Source organism: Hesperophylax consimilis, chromosome 20 (genome assembly GCF_061612785.1).
Source record: "Hesperophylax consimilis isolate HC1 chromosome 20, BYU_Hcon_1.0, whole genome shotgun sequence".
Taxonomy (NCBI): domain Eukaryota; kingdom Metazoa; phylum Arthropoda; class Insecta; order Trichoptera; family Limnephilidae; genus Hesperophylax; species Hesperophylax consimilis.
Genome location: NC_142855.1, coordinates 21,036,632 through 21,057,203, shown reverse-complemented (window position 1 = coordinate 21,057,203; position 20,572 = coordinate 21,036,632). Strand labels below are relative to the sequence as shown.

The window sequence follows — 20,572 nt, the reverse complement described above, 5'->3', positions numbered from 1 at the left end:
AAAATCTGACCATACTATTGATCAGCACACGGCCTGTCAAAAGCAAATCGGCGTGACGGAACAGTCCCCTTTTCAACAGGATTACGAATAATTAGACCAGATTTTTAATAAATTAGCATACTTTTATACTAGCAAGTTTTCTCCGTGTGATAGATAATCACTTGTACATGTATTGTATACTTACAGTCCCAAGCTTTCTCTCCTGTCTTCTTGGCCTTGATCGCTCCAGCCGGGAAATCCGGACACTTGGTTGATCCAGGGGGTGATGTGACAGTTTTGGGTGGTGAAAGAGTGGTGGCTGGTGGTGGGCTGGTGGATGGACCGTTGGTATCGGGTACACAACATACTATAGGCACACTTCCCGCATATCCGCAGGTCTGAAAAATTACAGAACAATTCATTATTTTCATTTATAATGAATATTACATTGTAATCAATATGTGATAAACCAAAGACTAATTATATACAAATACAATATCAATAGCAGTGATTCAATCCAATATTGTATTTGTTTGCCTTTCTTTACGGGCGCAAATAAATAATTCGTAAACCATAACTTGCAAAAAGTGTATTTTATTCAAATAATTAAATTAATGCCATCTATGAACGCGTAGATAATAAATTTAATAATTCATATTCCGTCTAGATCAACCCGACAATCTGATTTATTTTATCTACCCTCGTGTAGAACAAACATTCGAAAAAATTCCCCAATTCCTTGTATATGTGCACAATATAATGCAAAATTTTACAGCATTGACATTTTTGGTAATAAGAAATATCGATATGAAGTAATGCGTACGATCGATTATTAATATGAGAGTATGGAATGTATCGGGAGCATCTCCTATCCTCTTCCTATTTTCCTCTTCCTCTCCCCTTCCTTTAACACCAAATTAATTTTAAGATATTAAAACTTCATTTCCAATGAACTTTAACATAAAAAACTTCTGTGGCTTGACTTCAGTTAACTTGTATATTTATATCTATCATTGTAGGTATATTATATAAAAGCTGTTTGTTTCTTACAAAATAAATAAATTGTAAGTCTACGTGTTCATAGATAACTAACTAACTAACTTACCATCACGCCCTTTTTCCGCAGGGGTAGGCAGAGAGGACGGACCGCCAAACAACTCGGTCACACCACACACTCCTTGCCTCATTCACATTCATACATCGTCTCATACATACTCTTCTATTGTTCTGACTCTTGACATGGCCCGACTCAAGTATCTGATTTACTCGGTCGTGTCACATTCCTCACACGATCATACATGGTTTTACCACACATACGCCTCAGGGATCTCATTTCAACAGCATTCAATCTACTTTCATCCTTTCTTTGCCATTTCCATGCCTCACTTCCATACATTAGGGTAGGTACCAGCACTCCGTTGTGGACAGCTAACTTGGCTTCTTTGGACAATTTTTTGTTAGCACCAACTGCGTTCAGTCATCCATTAACGGAATTACCTGCATTTACCCTTCTTTCAATATCTTTGTCAGCCTTCCCATCTCTCTAGAACATATTTCCTAAATGCACAAACTCATCCACCTGCTCCAAGTATTCCTCATTCACAGCTATATTTCACTCTGTTTTCGTACTCTCTCTTTCAAACACCATGACTTTAGACTTACTTACATTCATCATTTACTCATTCTTCATGCATACTTCGTTCATCTTAGACACGAGAGACTGTAGATCATCCATACTATTACGCATCAGCACCGCTGAAATCAGTATACAACAGGCAACATACTTTTAGATTTCTCAAATTGGCGCCCAATCCCACCTCTTTCAATTCTTGCATACAATTATCCATGTATAGATTGAATAACCACGGTGACATTACGCAGCCTTGTTTAACACCTTTTGTGATATCAAACCACCCTGTAAAACCCCCGTTCACCCTAACACATGCAACGCTTCCCTCATAAAGAGACGCAATTATTTTAATTATTTTATTAAAATACATTTTTCGCAATAAATTACCAGACGAAGTAAGAAATTATTCAGTATAATGAAGTTTTAATGATGTTCTACATTTGTACAACGCATCTTTACTCTTGTACTACAGTGTGTCTACAGAAAATTTTGATACGTAACTTCACACTCAAATTACTACATTGTATCCATATAATTACATCATGGGTGGAACAACGGTGAAGACTCCCATGGAGGATATTGTGTTTCCAGCTATGACGGCAGAATAACACCCATGCGAACACCTCGACTCAAGTTCTCCCAGTGAGGTGTTCACAGAACATTACTACCTAAGCTTCAATCATGTATATCACATTTCATTCTACTACCATGTTTTATATATGGAACATCTATCTGTATTACTTGCACCCAATGTCATACTACCATGTTTTATATATTATGGAACATCTATCTGTATTACTTGCACCCAATGTCATACTACCATGTTTTAAATAGGGAACATCTATCTGTATTACTTGCACCCAATGTCATACTACAATATTTTATATAAATGGATCATCTATCTGTATTACTTGCACCCAATGTCATACTACAATGTTTTATATATGGAACATCTATCTGTATTACTTGCACCCAATGTCATACTACCATGTTTTATATATGGAACATCTATCTGTATTACTTGCTCCCAATGTCATACTACAATGTTTATATATGGAACATCTATTTGTATTACTTGCACCCAATGTCATACTACCATGTTTTATATATGGAACATCTATCTGTATTACTTGCACCCAATGTCATACTACAATGTTTATATATGGAACATCTATTTGTATTACTTGCACCCAATGTCATTATGTATACCTATAAACTGTATGTATAAGTGAATAGATAAATAAATAAATAAAAGTATTGTGTATCTTAAGTTAATTTGAATATTTTCCTGATGAAGGAAGAGTTCTTTGAGACCGGTTTAGTGTTTAATAAAATGAATGTGTTTTAAAACTAATTTATGTGTTTATATTGTAAATGATGTCAAGTCACAATGTTAATGCTTTTTACAAAAACGTAAATACATTTCAATTACATATCTTCTGCACAATATTCAATTTTAAATATATATCATTTATTTTAACAGTTTCATGCAATTGGCACATTGGAACCCTGTTGTCCCAAGCAAAAAAATATTAAAACGAAACCATTTTGCTTCAAAAATATTTTGTCTATGGCTGTTTTGTGTAAAATTTGAAATTGGAACATTGTTATTCTAAAGTTTTTGAAATGAAACCATTTTGAATAATTATCTGGAATTTACATAGACGGCCTCCACGCTCGAGGGGAAAGGCTCTCAAATCCTGGCGTGCGCAAGTAAATGTCATTTGATTAATTTATGTTATTTTACAATATACTCGTTTCTAGGCATACATAGTATATTTGCGGCACATTCCAGAGTGGAATAATAATAATAATAATGATTTATTGTCTTCTTATCATTGGTAACATATAGATATAATGATTTCCTCACTGGGATCTCCCGTGCTGAGGATGTCATTTACATATTATAATTTAATTATAAGAAATTAATATTACAACAAAGTAACATATGAATTTAATTATAAACATATATCACATACTATAATTTTTTTTTAAATGATTTTAAAATAAGTAAGATAGTGTTTTTTTGTATAGTTCAGTTTAGTAGATTCGGTTTTAGTCTGTGTTTGATATCAGTATATTTTCTATTTCAGATCTCCCTATATTAAGTATCCAGCTTTTTATTTGAGATTTAAATGTTATAATGTTGAGGTTTTTGAGTGCGAGTGGTATTTCATTGTAGAGTTTAATACTATGATATAAGAAGCTTTTTTGCCCAAAAGTTGTATTAGTAGTTATATGTTGGATAAGTTTTTGACCATGAGATCTAGTGTTTCTATTGTACGTGTTTGTTGTTATTTCTTGGGTTTTGTACTTATGAATGTAAATGAGTATAGTTTTAGAATATAGTTGTTTAATTGACATGATGTTAAGATTTGTGAAGATTTCGTCAGTGCTAGTTCTTACAAGAACTTTCAGTATAATTTTCATTATGGCTTTTTGAGTTTTAATTAGTGGATTTAGTATATTTTTATTTGCACTGCCCCTGCCACTGCCAATATACTATCAGTATCGCCCTGGTGTAAGACCACAATTTGAATTTGAAACTTTGACCAGATCTGAATATCCAGGTAAAGTCCCACCTAATTCTTCCCCATCTTCCTCCCCTTCCCATTACCTTCAACCTCACAACATACCCCAATAAGGGATGCCATAGTCTCACTGGTTCCAGACGGTTGGAACCCGTCTCTTGTACAGATTTATTATAAAAAAATTAAAAACTTGGTGCAAAAAGTCAATTCTGGGCTAAATGTCAAATAAGATCTTGCTGTCCCAAGGGTACGAAATGTTAAATGGTATTTTTTTTCCATTTTAGTTAGCGTTCAAAAGTTGAAGGATGGTTTACCTGCGGAGGAAGTCCTTTTCTTAGGTCATTTCTTGCAGGTATACAGGTCTTTAGAGAACTGCAGACTCCCGAAGCGCCCGTTCTTTGCAATACGCATTTATCACCTGAAAAAAGAAAGATAAAACATATTCATTTATTTATTTAACGCCCAGAGGGCTTTTACATGTAGGTGGTACAATTTTAATGACAGTTTTGAAACATGAGAAAGAAATATTAAAAATAACAAAAACATAAATTAAAAAATACAGCGATTTGACTGGCTTACAAAAATATAACTTCCATTTAGGAATAGTGTTTAAATAAGTCTTTTACGTAATCCACAAAATTCGCAAAGTTAATATTATATATATCGACATCACCTAAGTATTGGTTTCCCATAGTGTGAAACCGTTGTATTGGGGAGTTATGTGTGTTGCAGTGGAATAGTGTATTTTGTCGTGTTGTTATTGTAGGTATTCGTAAGTTTATGAGTTGCAGAAGTTCGCAACAGTCGAATTTAGTTAAGTTAAGTCGTTTATTTTACGCATTTCTTCCAATGTGTGTATTTGGTGTATTAAAATAAACATGGTTCAATTTAATATCAACTAAACTGATATTTAACAACCAAAAAAGTTAGTAATAAAAAAAACACTTCCCAACCGTTAAACGGTGTTTTAATTGCACATTCAATAAAATTTCTGTTTAGAACTCTTACTAATAAAAAATATCTTTAATTGGCTGCGAAAGATCTCGCATCGTTGCATTTTGGCTGACTGACACACAAGGTTCCCGTCTTAAAAAAATTAGATTATTTCTGATAAATTATAGTTAAATTTGCCTTTACTGCGTGAATTACATTGCGAATTACTGGGCAAAATAAAGAGCAACCAACCCTATTGTTACCCTCGTAAACCACATTCCTCTATCTGACTTTTTTTCCATCCTCAAAGATAGATCACGCAATCTTTGGTCAGAGTATTGGCATATTGCTAGTCAATCTAAGAGAGCCAACTATGCCTCAATACAAAGGACTATCCCATCAAATAAGTGATTTCAACAACCCCCCCATTTCTCCAACAAAGAAATTTCTTTACTTATTCGAATGAGGATTGGACATTGTTCCGTTTCTTCTCACCAACCAGAAATGGAAATTACAGATCACATAATATCTGTGCGAATTGTTTCAGGTGCTCCCAACCATTTGAAGCCAATTTTCGGCTATGTTTTATGGTTAAAAGAGGTAAGAAGGAGATGGGATATAGGAAGATGTAGAAGTACCGGGCCAATCAAATTTCCAAACCATTTCAAGAAACGTTTCGTTTTCGAATGGATGTTTTTCACCAGGGCGATACTAAGAGTATCTACCGCTCTGAAGTCAACGTCATAATATTATGATAGGTACCTATTTAATCACGTATCTATTTTATAGCTAATAGCTTTGTTGTCTCTTTATAACTCGTGTCATTAAAATAGAATGAGTGAATTAATGGATAACCAGAAATCATAAAAGTCGAGGAACGCCGGGTAAATGTCAGCTAGTTTTAAGTATTCTTACGTCTTGCTGTGGCTCCTTCCAGAACTTTCAAAATCATTCTTCTACTTTTAAACTCAGTTTGGAACCTTCCAGAACCTTCTAGAGCATTCTAAAACCTGATGAACTTAATGGAACCTTCCAGATTCACCGACTCAGTTGGCGGGCCCATTCTTGAATTATCTGAATCATTTCCGGCCTTCCCATGGCAAAGTAATGTGCTCAGCCACCCCACAAAACTCTTTTACTTTCGATGTGACACCAAGAGCTATTTGCCACCATAACCACCGGTGGATGGCAGTGGCTGGATGTGATGAAAATTAGGCGCGTAGAGAAACACGTGTTTCTTTTTATAATATATATTTCATATTATATTATAATTTCGCTTCTTTTTTAATATTACAACTATTTTCTTCTTTGAATTCTTACTGCAGAGTCTTAATAATCCACGTGTAAATAATAATGACTTTTAATGCCGTTGATTCTAGCTCCTCCACAATATCTTAGGATGTTCACAATTATCGCAGTAAGGTCAAGTCAAACCCGTTTATGTATTTAATGAGGAAATACGTGTTCTAGGTAAACGCATACATAGATGTTATTATCTGCAGAAGATACACGTATACATAACAAGTAGCCGCGTCTAAAAATAGAAGATTTCTTTACAACAAAAAATACAAATTTGAATAAAATACAGGATTTATCAGCAGAGACTTGAAGGATTTTAACCAACGTGTTTCCTGGGCATATTTGGAGTTAAAAATCGAAAAAACAAAGATTTTTTGACTGAGTATTGACCCTTCCTCTCAAAAGCCAAAATCCTTATTGTATCGTATCCCATTATCGCGCTGGTGTAAAACCACTATTCAGAATTGAAACGTAGCTTCAAATGGCTTTGGACGTGTTTGTTGACCAGATCTGAATAGCCAGGTTCTTACCTCTTCCTCATCTCCCCTCCCCACAACCGTCAGCTACACAACATACCCCAATTGGGGACAACATAGTTTCACTGGCTCCAGACGGTTAGGAGAAGTTGGGACTCTTGTGCGGAATCACATAAAAAAACTTAGGTCGCTTGTCGGAATTCTTGATAATATCCGTAATCTAAATTATAAATATCAAAATAATTTTTATTTAAAATATTATATCATAGCTAAGAATATTTGAATTATTTACACAATCAGTTCCAATTTTGAAAACCACATTTAAATCCAAATCAAATCCGAGTTCATTGAACCAATGTTACACAGACAAGCGAAATTAGTATTTTTATTATGGTTAACCTGGTGAGAATGAGGAGAAAAATTGTTACACCGGCGGGTATAAGATACCCGATATTTTTATATTGTAATTGTGTGTTTTTTTTACTTGAGATATGAATAATAGTATCCAATAAAATACTATGATTGTGATTAAAATGCGTTTTTTTATTGAAAAAATAAAGTGTCTTTGTTTTCTTTGAAAAAGTACAACTTTTGGTGACTTAACATTTTTTTTTATATATAATTACAACTTCTTTGGTTAATTAACATAACATAGGTACTTTCAAATTATAAAAATAGAAAAATATCCAAATCTAAAAATAAAACAAAGACCGCCTTAAATAACTACAACTAAAATAATTTTATAAAAATATAGCACTGACTACGAGGTCGGGTGTGACGTACCCAAGCCACCGATTTTCTAAATGAAGCCAGCTCCCAAATAGAAACTGAAAAATACCTTAAGGCGATGCCATACGTAGTAATTCAAAATCATGTGTTTTTGGATTCAATATTTGGTCGCCTAGTAATGTTTCAGATGCTTTAATTAAATACTGCGAGTAGAATACATCTTGACCTTTGAAATAATCGAGTATTTTGTTTATAAGTCTTTTTTTTATAAGCCCAGAAAAAAAATATGTATAGGCCTATGAAAACTGCTTTAAAGTTCAAAATCTCCTACTTACGAACCCATTTTTGGTTATGATTTTATTTTATAATGTGACAAATTAAGTGATTTATAAAATGATCGGAAAAAAATTAACTATTTATGCCTGAACATCCACAAAATAAAATAAAAGGCAATTTTTGGCCATGTTTTTTTCTTGCATAAATCAAAACAGGCGGATGGTGATAAGCGGGAATTTAAACCTTATCGCCATCTACGTAAGGGTTGTTATTGATAGCGGCTCAATTTAAAATATTACACGACGTAGTGCATCGCCTTAAAGGGAATTCCAAGGAAGGAGGGGGTGGCTTTTAAAATATTTCCTTACAATTAATTAATTTCATTAACGTTTTCAAAATTTCACTACATTTTTGTGCTTTTTCCCTAAAAAAATTCAGTAATATATATTAAAAAAGAGCTAGATTATCTGAAAAAATCTTTTTGGAGCAACTAAAACATTAAAATAATCTTAGTTTAAAAGCTTCTCGGGTGTGACATACCCAAACCAGTGGCGGCCGGTGGTCAAAATATGTGGGGGTTCACCGGATTACAACATTAAGTCATAAAATAAATTAAATAAAGGTACATACCTATTTATAAAGAAGTTCTATTCTCTGTTCATTTTGTTTAGCAAAGACCTCTATCAATGCTTAACACTGATAGTGCGTTCAGTCTGTCCTGGCTCTACGTGTTAAAAGATTTTATTCTTTTTAACGTTGAGAAACATCTTTAGCTTTCAACTGAGGTCATTCCAAAGGTCACGAATGGTGCACAAAAGTTTTAGTAATTTCACAGTCTCGGGAAAGTCTTCTAATAAACAAGTACTATAAAAAAGTTGTAAAATTGATAAAGCGCCGTTAGCTTTTGAAAAATCGTCGCGGGCGTAAATTGCACAGAGTTTACCTTTTAGGTACTGAACTTTATTAAGGAAGTCATACGTTTTAAGCGTCACGTTGAAATCATGTTCTGGGAAATTTGACCTGTATCGATTTTTATTAAATAGCTCATTATGGTGTTTACCTTAGGCACGGTAGCCTGAATCCAATTGCATTCTGATGTCAACTTTTCCTAAAACCTTTAAGCTCAAAACTTTTTGTAAATGTAAATGATAAGAATTATGTTTTTTGATTTTTTCAGAAAGGTGAGTTACATCAGTAACACCGCTGATTGTCCAAACTGAATCAACATCGTAAATTAAACACGTAAAACAAAATAAACTATTCAATTGATCACATGCACAGAGCTACAAGCTTTGTTATACATTGTTTTGTTAAATGATCGAGTAAACTTGTTCGATCCAGATTTGCACTCTTATTTTATTATCAGTTCAGGTTTTAGGTGGACCGGCATTTTTTATTATCACTTTGTTTTCAAAACTCGACCTATTATTCTTAATGTATTCCACATTCAAACTCACTCTTAATTTATACGTTGAACAAACACAAAAGTAATCATAAATTAGTATAACATGCAATTGATATGCCTTATTAATAATTGATATACAAGATCGATATAACCTGCAATTAAACTTCAAAACTTTCTCAGAGTAAGAAAAGTTTTAAATTCAAGATACAATGCCTGGCAACGGCGAGTACTGACTGAACTGATAATAAGTAATCTGACCATCACTCATCTCTTAATGACAAGTTTTATCCTGTATGCTTGTATCGAAGAAGCGTAACATTCGCTGAAAAATAGCAGATGGTAAATTGAAACAACGATATCGACAATAATATCAAACATACGCGTTTTAGTTTAACTTTCTACTGAATAAACCGTTCCTTCTGATGTGGTGGTAAAACTCCGAACGCCGTTCTTGATATGGTATTATTTGCAAAGAATAGTATGTAATGGTATGGACCCACGCTTTCGACTGTTCCACAGAATATGCGACAAAGCAGTTAAATTTTGGATCGCAATCGAAAACGAACTGCTACGAACATAGGCACAAGTCAAAGTCGGTCTGCAAGTTAAGCGCGCTTAATAAGTAGGTACCTTTTGAATGAGATATTATAACCGAACCGAGTTTCGTATTGTGATTAGCCATGTCGGAAATTTTGTTGGTTGTTCGGCGCTCGGGAGCACATATTAGCTGGCCGCCACTGACCCAAACTGCAGCGTTAATAAAAACTTCTAGAATTACTTTTTACTCTAAAATAAAAAATAAAAAAGGTTTTCCATTTAGCCAAATCAAGTTAAGGATGAGTTGTTTAAAAAAAATTGAACAATTAATCTAACTTTAATTTTGATTTTAAAGTTCTGTGAAGGTTCTATTCAAGTTCTGTTATTATATCATTACTGATCAGTTGTTTCTCTAAACTTAAATAATAACATAACATACATATAACCTTCGCAGAACTTGACAATCAACATTTAAAATTGATGAATTGTTCAAATTCTGTAAACCCGTCCATAAATGTAACAATTACCTGGTAATGGTAAGGCACAGAATAATAATTTTAAATAAACTTTGCGCATGCGCGATCAACATTGCAAGGTTAAGGGCGTGTGTAGGTTAACCAAGTAGCTGGTATGCCCAACTAACCGGTTTCGCAAACATCCATGCAACCTGCAAACTGGTTTTAACCGAGGTCCGTCTTACATGACCCTACTCAATATTTATTTGTATTTTTTTTAACACCTCACATTAATAATAACAGCTCCAAACCAGTAGGATTATATGTATTGCTGATTTATTAAAATCCTGTTAAAAACGAGATAGCAAGCGATTTCTAATAAAATATTATCACTTTACAAATTCATCGGAATACGTGTTTGCCCTGTTATATAATGGTTTTTTATGAACACGTGTTCCAAAGTTTTCAGTTTTTCCTCAAATTTACCAATAAAACCTTTCAATTCATTCGTTTATGGCCTGCAGTTGCGTTTTTAACAGTATTACGAATAATTTGAAGAGATTCTTAATAAATTAGTAATATTTTACATCAGTAAGTTTTCTACTTAGGCTGAAAGGAAAGGATTGAGAAAGGAGATAAGTTAGAAGAAGGTTGGAAATTTCTTGACTCTTTAGATCTTGTCACCAAACACAGCTAAATCCATTTCAAGCAACGTTCATTTTAGAATGGAAATAATTCACAAGGGCGATACTGCGAGTATCGCACTCTGGAACTTGCCACAAATATGCTACATCAAAAATTTTCGTTTGTTACTACGTCTGTCTGTAACTACGGTTCAATGAACTTGGATTTAAAATTTAAGTGTCATCTTCAAAATTGGAGTTGATTCGAAGAATTCAGACAAACGATAAAGTATTTACCTATAATACATATTTTTTAACATTAATTTGATTTTAAATTGTCATTTTCAAAATTGGAACTGATTTGTTGATAATTCAGACTGACCCATAATTTGTCTAATTTCGCCAGGTCGTTACTTCACGATAATAGAAGTTAAAAAGATATATAACTTTTTTAGTCGTTTTTTTTGGACAACCTGTATAATTAATTAATTAATTAAATGTGATCTATTTGTATTTGGGAGGCGTGTTTTGGTACCGCCGCCCTAGGAATCATTTATTGGATAACCAACACATCTGAGACAGGTCTTATTACATCAATGGGTTCGTTAAATTGGGTGATTTAGTAGGGGTGCCCGGGTTCATCGGGTGAGGTGTGTTCAGGATGCGTCTGCCCATCAAATGCGTGGGGTGCCAGATCGGGAGAGGCTGGTTTGGGGATACCCCTTGACCTCTCCAATTGGTCTCTCGACCAATCGCCTTGCGATAGTTCATTAATTCGTTACTCCTTGACACACTGATCCCTATATTCCGACCCACTCCTACTCCACCCCTACTCCACCCCTACTCCACCCCTACTCCACACAGCATCCCAAAAGATGACATATGCCCTGAGGGAAATTATTTTCCTGTATGCGGTTAATGTAAAAAAAATAATAAACGTTATTTTATGAGTGATTTATCCTGTTTTTAATTGGATTATTCATCTCGATTGTTAATAAATAAGTGAGAACTAAGGAGTGTTGCGAATTGATTCTTGGAGTATTAACTCCCTGTTCACAAGAAACACTATCCACTTACTAACAAACGTGTTTTAAATTTATTATTAACATTCTGCTGATGCGCTCGCATCTGATTAAGTTAAACATTAATCACGTTTTTTTAAATTTAAAATAAGTTAATCCTTTATTCTCTCCAAATAAGAATTCAATTAAGCTTTAAATAGATTTATATTAGTAGAATGGATGACATGTTGTGGAAGTTAGTTCCATTCTTCCACTACTCTATGTTAGAAGAATGGATGACATGTTGTGGAAGTTAGTTCCATGCTTCCACTTATCTATGTTAGTAGAATGGATGTCATGTTGTGGAAGTTAGTTCCATGCTTCCACTACTCTATGTTAGTAGAATGGATGACATGTTGTGGAAGTTAGTTCCATGCTTCCACTACTCTTTATTAGTAGAATGGATGACATGTTGTGGAAGTTAGTTCCATGCTTCCACTACTCTATGTTAGAAGAATGGATGACATGTTGTGGAAGTTAGTTCCATGCTTCCACTTATCTATGTTAGTAGAATGGATGTCATGTTGTGGAAGTTAGTTCCATGCTTCCACTACTCTATGTTAGTAGAATGGATGACATGTTGTGGAAGTTAGTTCCATGCTTCCACTACTCTTTATTAGTAGAATGGATGACATGTTGTGGAAGTTAGTTCCATGCTTCCACTACTCTATTTGCAAGGTAATGGTTTCTAGGATTGCATGAAAAAGGTGTTTTACTAATTTTTCTGAGATTTTTATATTTTGTTAGTGGAGAAGATTTTTTTCCTTGTTCCTAGTTCCTTTAGTATATCTTCATATGGACTTTTAAATATATTGGTATTTTTATAAATCGTCTATGTACTCTCTCTATGGACTCCATTTTCGGAAAACATATTGTGGGAGAGGTCACACATATTTTTTAATATATTTTTAACATCAAGTCTGGTGTTAATTCAACTGATAACCCTACATTAATGATGGTTTATCAGTTGTGTTAAATTTAAAACACTTTAATTTGTAAGGCCATATGTCTTCATTTAAAATTAAACATAATAATAATATTTCGATGTTTTGTATATCTATCGCCGCTCTTGTGCGAAATCTCCTCAAAGGCGCTGTTTCAAGTTACACTCAAAGTCACCATACACTGTAGATATATTCTAAAAAATTCAAGTACCTACTAGATGTTCGACAAGTTTCCAAAAAAATATTAAGGCAATGCCATAAGTTAGAGTAAAGTTGGCCTCTCAGAAGCTGGGCGTACTGTACAGGGCCCGCAGATACTTTAATAGTACACAACTGCTCACCCTGTACAAATCGCAAGTGCGCCCTACTGTCGAATTTGGCAGCCATCTCTGGTCTGGAGCCCCAAAATACCTGAAAAAAACCCTTGACTCTGTGCAGAAACGGGCGGTCCGTTTGATAGATTCCCCAATCTTAACAAACGGACTGCAATCTTTAGAGCACAGGCGTCAGGTAGGTATGCTGTCCTTGTTCTATCGGTATTACAATGGAAGATGCTCTGAGGAACTAGCGTCATTGATCCCTTCGGCACCGGTGCGTAGTCGGGATACACGCCAAACGCGCGCCCAACATTTGTACACAGTTGACACTTGTCACATGAGAACGGGTCGCTTCTACGATTCGTTCTTAAGTTCAACAGCTCGGCTGTGGAACGAACTGCCGGCCTCTGTGTTTCCTCCCTCCTACAACATGGGACTCTTCAAGACCCATGTTCACTCCTTCCTCTCCACAAAAAGACCCTCCACACAGCATCCCCAAAGATGACATAGGCCCTGAGGGAAATTATTTTCTTCGGGGCCTCCTGTGTGGAGTAAATATAAAAAAAAAAAAAAAAAAAAATAAGTAGTAATGCAAAATCATGTATTTTTTGTTTGAAAATTTGGTCGCCTAGAAATGTTTCAAATGCTTTAATTAAATACTGCGAGTAGAATACATCTTGGCCTTTGAAATAATCGAGTATTTTTTAGATAAATCTTTTTATAAGCCCAGAGAAAAATAATGTAAGAGGCCTATGAAAACTGCTTTAAAGTTCAAAATCTCCTATTTACGAACCAATTTTCGGTTATGATTTTATTGTATAATGTGGAAAATTAAGTTATTTATAAAATGATAATTTTTTTTTAAATATTCATGCCTGAACATCCACAAAATAAAATAAAAGGCACTTTTTGACCATGTTTTTTACTTGCATAAATCAAAACAGGCGGACGGTGTTAAGCGGGAATTTAAACCTTATCGCCATCTACGTAAGGGTTGTTATAGAAAGCGGCTGAATTTAAAATATTACACGACGTAGTGCATCGCCTTAAAAACAAAACAATTAATAAAGATACAAAACATACGAAACACGCGGTTTATACAAAATTCCTTCAAATACCAAATACAACATTTGGACAAAAAAAAAATTAAAGTAAATTGTTAATAAAATGAACAAGAATCTCTTTGACAAATCAAGACAATTAAAAAATTTTAACAATTTTTAAATCTTGGCTAAACATTGGATTTTCAACAAATTTCTTGCAAAAATTCGTCAACTAAACATTGGATTATTAACAAAGGTCGTGCAATAATTAGTCAACTAAACATTGGATTATCAACAAAGGTCGTGCAATAATTAGTTAACTAAACATTGGATTATCAAAAAAGTTCGTGCAATAATTAGTCAACTCAAACAAATCTAAATTAAAAGTTCTCTAATCCCAAATGTCACCAAACACTAATACCAACAAGAATTACAAAATTCAGTAAAATATTATTGATTTCAGCTCAAAAAAATGTACAAGTCGCAATTAAATTAACCTTTTCGGTACCTATTTTCTTCTATATACATATATAAAAATACAAATACAGGGTGTATCGGCACGTACCCGACAAACTTTAACCAGCTATTCCTTAGCATATTTGGAGTAAAAAATCTTATGTGCACTTTGCTGTCCGGTAAAGTTTTTTTTTAATAAAAAAAATATTATTCATATTTTCACCACATGTCACCACTGTTTTATCCTTTGTCAAAGTTTGAAAACCCATCTGGCAAATATTTTATTCGAATTCCGTCGAATAATGCACGTGTGTACCTATATTGGCGCACTTCTACAATCACAACGAAATGGCACGGCACCATTCATCGCATTTTTAACTATTATTATTTAGTGTGTGCGAAAGAGCGAAGACGCTTTTTGACATACTTGCTTATAACAGCTGTTGAACACGAAACGCAATGCCAATGACAGTGATGTAGTGTGGAAATTTTAAATTTTTTTGTTTTTAATAGAAAAAAAAATGCTACCGGACAGCAAAGTGCCCATAACATTTTTTACTCCAAATGTGCTAAGGAATAGCTGGTTAAAGTTTGTCGGGTTAGTGCCGATACACCCTGTATGTTTGTTTGTTTGTTCCCTATATAAGACATGGCATGATCAAGTGAAATAAAACTTATAAATAGTAAACTTTTCAATTCTTTGGAATAATATTATTTCCACTTCAAAAATTGACCCAGTTCTCAGGTATAATAGATTTCACAACCTTATAACTTTAGTCCAAACTATTCGTAACCCCGATCAAAGCCAGGTACATGTCAACTAGTTATTAAAATATGTATACGACATACTTATATAGATGTGCACGTGAATGGTATTAGAAGTCCAGGACGCCTGAGACATGACAAGAGTCTGATTTGAAGAGTATGTACCAATGTAAATGAAAGAGTTTGCGCCAAGTGTCACTGCCTATCTCTTCGGGTTATACCACAAATTCAAATTTCCTCATTAGTCTACAGAAATGATAAACAAAAAATTTCCAAGGATTCAAAATTAATGTCTTTGAAGATATTTATTATCTAAAAAAACCGGTAAAACCAGTTTGAAACTGCTAGGGTCATCAATAAGAGATATAAAAATAAATACAGAGTCAAGTTGTGTTTACGTAAATTAAAATATTGCAACGTATAAAAAACGGTAGTTTCCAAAAATCAGGTTTTTAGATAACACTACTTGGAAGCAAAAATTGTCGAATCAAAAAAAATATATGAAAAACGTTTTGAAGGAAATTTGTTTCTCACTTTTTTGCCAAATTTTAAGTGATCAAATCAATTTCGAGTATTGGACCGAGAATAAATAATATTACGGATTTATTAAAATCCTGTTAAAAACGGGACAGCAGGCCGCTTTCTAATAAAATGTTAATCCTTTCAGAATATATCGGAACACGTGTTGATACACCTGCGTTTGCCCTGTAATATAAAATGATGATTTTTATGAACTTTTTTACTAAAATTAACAAGTAGTCTATCAATTCATTCAGTAGGGGCTTGCAGTCCCGTTTCTAACAGGAATAAGATATTTTTAATAAATTAGCATTATTTTATAACAGTAAGTTTTCTCCGTGTGAAATTGCAGCAATTTATCACTTCATAATTCAGATTAAAATTTTTAATTTATAGTCCAGATAAAATTTTGTATCTAATTAAAGCGGCTATATCACTATTTTGATTAATCTTTATAACGAATTGGTGTACATTATTAATACCAAAAAATATGCTTTAGATGAATTGAAGGTTTTCCTATCGTTTCGCTAGAGTAAAATACAAATAAAAAAATAAATTACTCAATAAAAAATATAAATGTAAACTACTAAAAAAAACATTTTTTCAATAGAAATGTATGAACGCGTAAAGGAAACAGCTTAAAAAATATAGTATTATAGCTAAGATTATCTGTGACAGTTTCACTTGATTAACTTTTTTGTTTTCTTACAAAATAAATAAAAACCAGTTTTTTGCTTGAAATCGAACGTTTCGAAGACAAATATAATAGACCGAGAAATTACTTATTTGATATTTGCATTTTTATATTTCGTAAAGTTGTTAATTGAGGTATATAAATAGAGTCTACGTTCCTTTTCTCGTCAGAATTAATATTTTCAAGCACAACATTGCACATTGGAAGCCGCGAATTTTCCTAGTTCCCCAACTTGTTTTTGAAAAACGTCCAGGGTAATAAAACATTTAAATGCTCTTCACACAGACTAAACTAAGTTTGAGGACATTTTGACTATGGAAATGCAACGTTGAAGAATCTGATATCATGTGACAAGAAGAAATTATCGAAATAAACACTGACAAAGAACTTAAGGGGCAGTTCTGTAGGGCTTTAAGAAAATTTGCTTTTAAAAAGATTCCCTTCCCTAGCCTGCCCAACAACCGGGTGGCGGTATAGTTGCTCTATCTTTACATTGTGCAGACAGGGGCACCCTTGTGAGGTATTACACCAAATGAAAATGAAGCAGGATAAGCAACGGGAATTTCTTTTTATACAAAAAGAAATTCCCGTTGCTTATCCTGCTTCATTTTCATTTGGTGTAATACCTCACAAGGGTGCCCCTGTCTGCACAATGTAAAGATAGAGCAACTATACCGCCACCCGGTTGTTGGGCAGGCTAGGGAAGGGAATCTTTTTACTAAAAAAATAAAGGATTATCACATGGGACGTTAATAGTTTTAGGAAAATTCAATATTCGGCAAGTGGTCTACGGAGCAAAAATGTTTGGGAACATCTGCTCTAGGGTGTACCCTCAATACCTTCGTTACCAAATAAAATAAAATAGGTCTTTATCATAGCCTCGTACATTCATATTTTAACTACTGGATTGAAATCTGGAAAACTACAGGTAAAACAAAACAAAGTAATCAAAAAGATATTTCACTTCAAAACTAAAAAATATATATGTGAAATAACTGTTACCATTACCATTTACCATTACAAGTCTTCTTATATGCAAAATAAATAATAAACTCATACATACATATACATAACTCGCTAAAACGTTCCAAGTACACACACACTTTACACGTCAACACGATAACATACATTTAAACACCATACGTACTCACTATTGCAAGCAATCCATTGGTTACGAAGAGGGCAACATATATAATTGCCTTCCAGACAAAATTATAAAAAACAATAACCAATTAATTTGCAATATCGGATTGATAGGCGTAACTTTTTATACCAATCTCTCGAGCACGATCGCATAATGCAAATCAATACCATAGATGAGGTTAGTGTAACTAGATTATTTATTATTTATTTTGGTTGTGATCAATTTGCAAGTATGACACCTATTTATAGCAGTCAAAGATATTAGAAGAACGAGATATGCTATGAGCAGTTCTTACTGTGTGGAATTGTTTTGCCGAGTGTCGCCGGTTTTGTTCACCAATACTACTGCACACCTTCGCTTACGGTAAGGTATCCGCACTAATGCATAGAACAGATTTCTGTGCGTACACGTCCCGATACCCTTCAAAGTACCCTAATTAGGTAGTACTCCGCCTACGGTCCGACGGCCAACATAGCATATCTCGTTCTTCTAATATCTTTGATAGCAGTTCAACAATAGTAAGACAGTGTAACAAACTTTAATAAACATTTTATGGGTTCACTGAGGAATAGGTTACATATGTATCGTCCTCCCAATCGAGAGTAATATGTTATTGTTCTACCTAAAGGGTTTCAATGTATTTTGCAAAGACGGTTTGCAAAGCGTCGCTTGAGTCGGTCCTGTCAGAGGTAACCGAAGTTAGGTAACTAACTTTCTAGAGCAAAGCTTGATTTTTAATCGGTCATCACAGCTGTGATATCCATTCTGAAGATCTGTTAGCCAGAGATGCCTGCGGGGTAAAAAACTAACCAATAGCTTCCCTCACCCTAATCAGCAAGAGAAGCGATTTTTTCTTAATTCAGTGCATTGTTTAGTAGTCCTTGAGAATTTTTTCGATCACCGTTGTAGGCACATTTTTGTGTTCGGACGAAGCTGATGTTTTTTTTAACAAGTAAGTGCAAAATACAAAGAAAAACAAATTGATTCAACAAAATGAAAAATATAAGTGAACCTCCTATATTTGTATGCTTTTTGTGTAATGTTTACAATGCCTATGAACAATATATCGTACTAAGAATGATATTTATTTATTTACTAGCGCACACCTGTGAGAAATCGCGGGGTATTTTAATTGTAGGATGTGTAAAGCTTTTATTTAAAAAATGCCGTCAATATTTACTATACCTATCCAATGACACAGCCTGTGCAATAATTACAATAACGTATTATCCAAGGTTGATATTTTCAGTTGCGAACTTACCAAATACAAGAGATCCATAAAAGAATATTTCTCTGATGGTTTGTGAATAATGTTTATGTCTCTATTATGATTTGAATAATATCTACAACCTCTCTCCATGGCTATAAATGTATTGTTTTGTAAATTTTTCATTTTATATAATCTTTGTTTTGTATAATTTATTTAAACAACTTATTCCATATTATGCTGTTTCAGTTAAAATCACAAGGAGGAAATCCATAATTGGTTTTATTTTACTATATCTATAATACTTATGTACAAAATGATTAAATGTAAACTGTCGATTTCCCGAAAATGAATAAATAAATAAATAATAAAAATACCTTGATAACTAGTACGGTCGATCGATAAAGGATTTGTCAATAACGTCGATAATTTGTCATCATTTCCGAGCACGACTGAAGATCGTTACCGATATTATCGATAATAAAACCTTTATCAATCAACTGTGTTAAATAGTAAGACAAGTTATGTTCCGAAAAAAAATGCAGCACTGATTATGAAAATGAGAGTCGTTCAAAAAATGTTTGTGTACAAATGAAATAGCTATATGAACGGCCCGCTATAGTATTTCAACTGATTCCACGCGCGTCTTTACTTCATTGATTCATGTAAGGCGATGCCATACGTAGTAATACAAAATCATGTGTTTTTGGTTTGAAAATTTGGTCGCCTAGAAATGTTTCAGATGCTTTAATTAAAAACTGCGAGTAGAATACATCTTGGCCTTTCAAATAATCGATTATTTTTTAGATAAGTCTTTTTATAAGCCCAGAAAAAAATTATGTATAAGGCCTATGAAAACTGCTTTAAAGTTCAAAATTTCCTACTTACGAACCCATTTTCGGATATAATTTTATTGAATAATGTGGCAAATTAAGTTATTTATAAAATCGTCGAAAAAAAATTATATATTTATGCCTGAACATCCACAAAATAAAATAAAAGGCACTTTTTAGCCATGTTTTTTTCTTGCATAAATCAAAACAGGCGTATGGTGTTAAGTGGGAATTTAAACCTTATCGCCATCTACGTAAGGGTTGTTATTGATAGCGGCTCAATTTAAAATATTACAAGACGTAGGGCATCGCCGTATACATACCTCGAATAAAGATGTATTTCATCAAAGATGAAGATAATAAGATAAAAAGAACAAGATACAGAAATTTATACAAAAGATAACGGTCTCAATAGGTAAGACATTGTTTAACGTTTTATTTCCAAAATTTAGTTTTTAGGAAAGAAGTATTTAACATTAAGAAAAGGACGCTTAGATGGTTTGGGCATGAGAGCGAATGAGCGAAGGAGAAATGTGACGATGCAAATGTGAATGATAGCAGAAGTCGGGGACGCCCATGGCACGATCAAGTGAATCAGATACTTAATTCGGGCCTTGTCAAGAGTCAGAATAATAGAAGAGCATGTATGATACGATGTATGAATGTGAATGAGGCAAGGAGTGTGTGCCAAGACCGAGTTGTTTGGCGGTCCGTCC

The 20,572-nt window shown here is 33.7% G+C and overlaps 1 protein-coding gene across 1 annotated transcript in view; it reads right to left on the bottom strand.

Annotated features, from left to right (window-relative positions):
- The window catches only part of LOC149414321 (trypsin-1-like), a 36,833-nt gene that overhangs the window by 12,980 nt on the left and 3,281 nt on the right, over window positions 1–20,572 (bottom strand). Inside the window, exons 2-3 of the mRNA XM_089643660.1 lie at window positions 4,455–4,558; window positions 185–377 (exon numbers count right to left, since the gene is read on the bottom strand). Of these exons, the coding sequence (XP_089499786.1) occupies window positions 185–377; window positions 4,455–4,558 (297 nt within the window). The remainder of the gene's footprint in view (window positions 1–184; window positions 378–4,454; window positions 4,559–20,572) is intronic.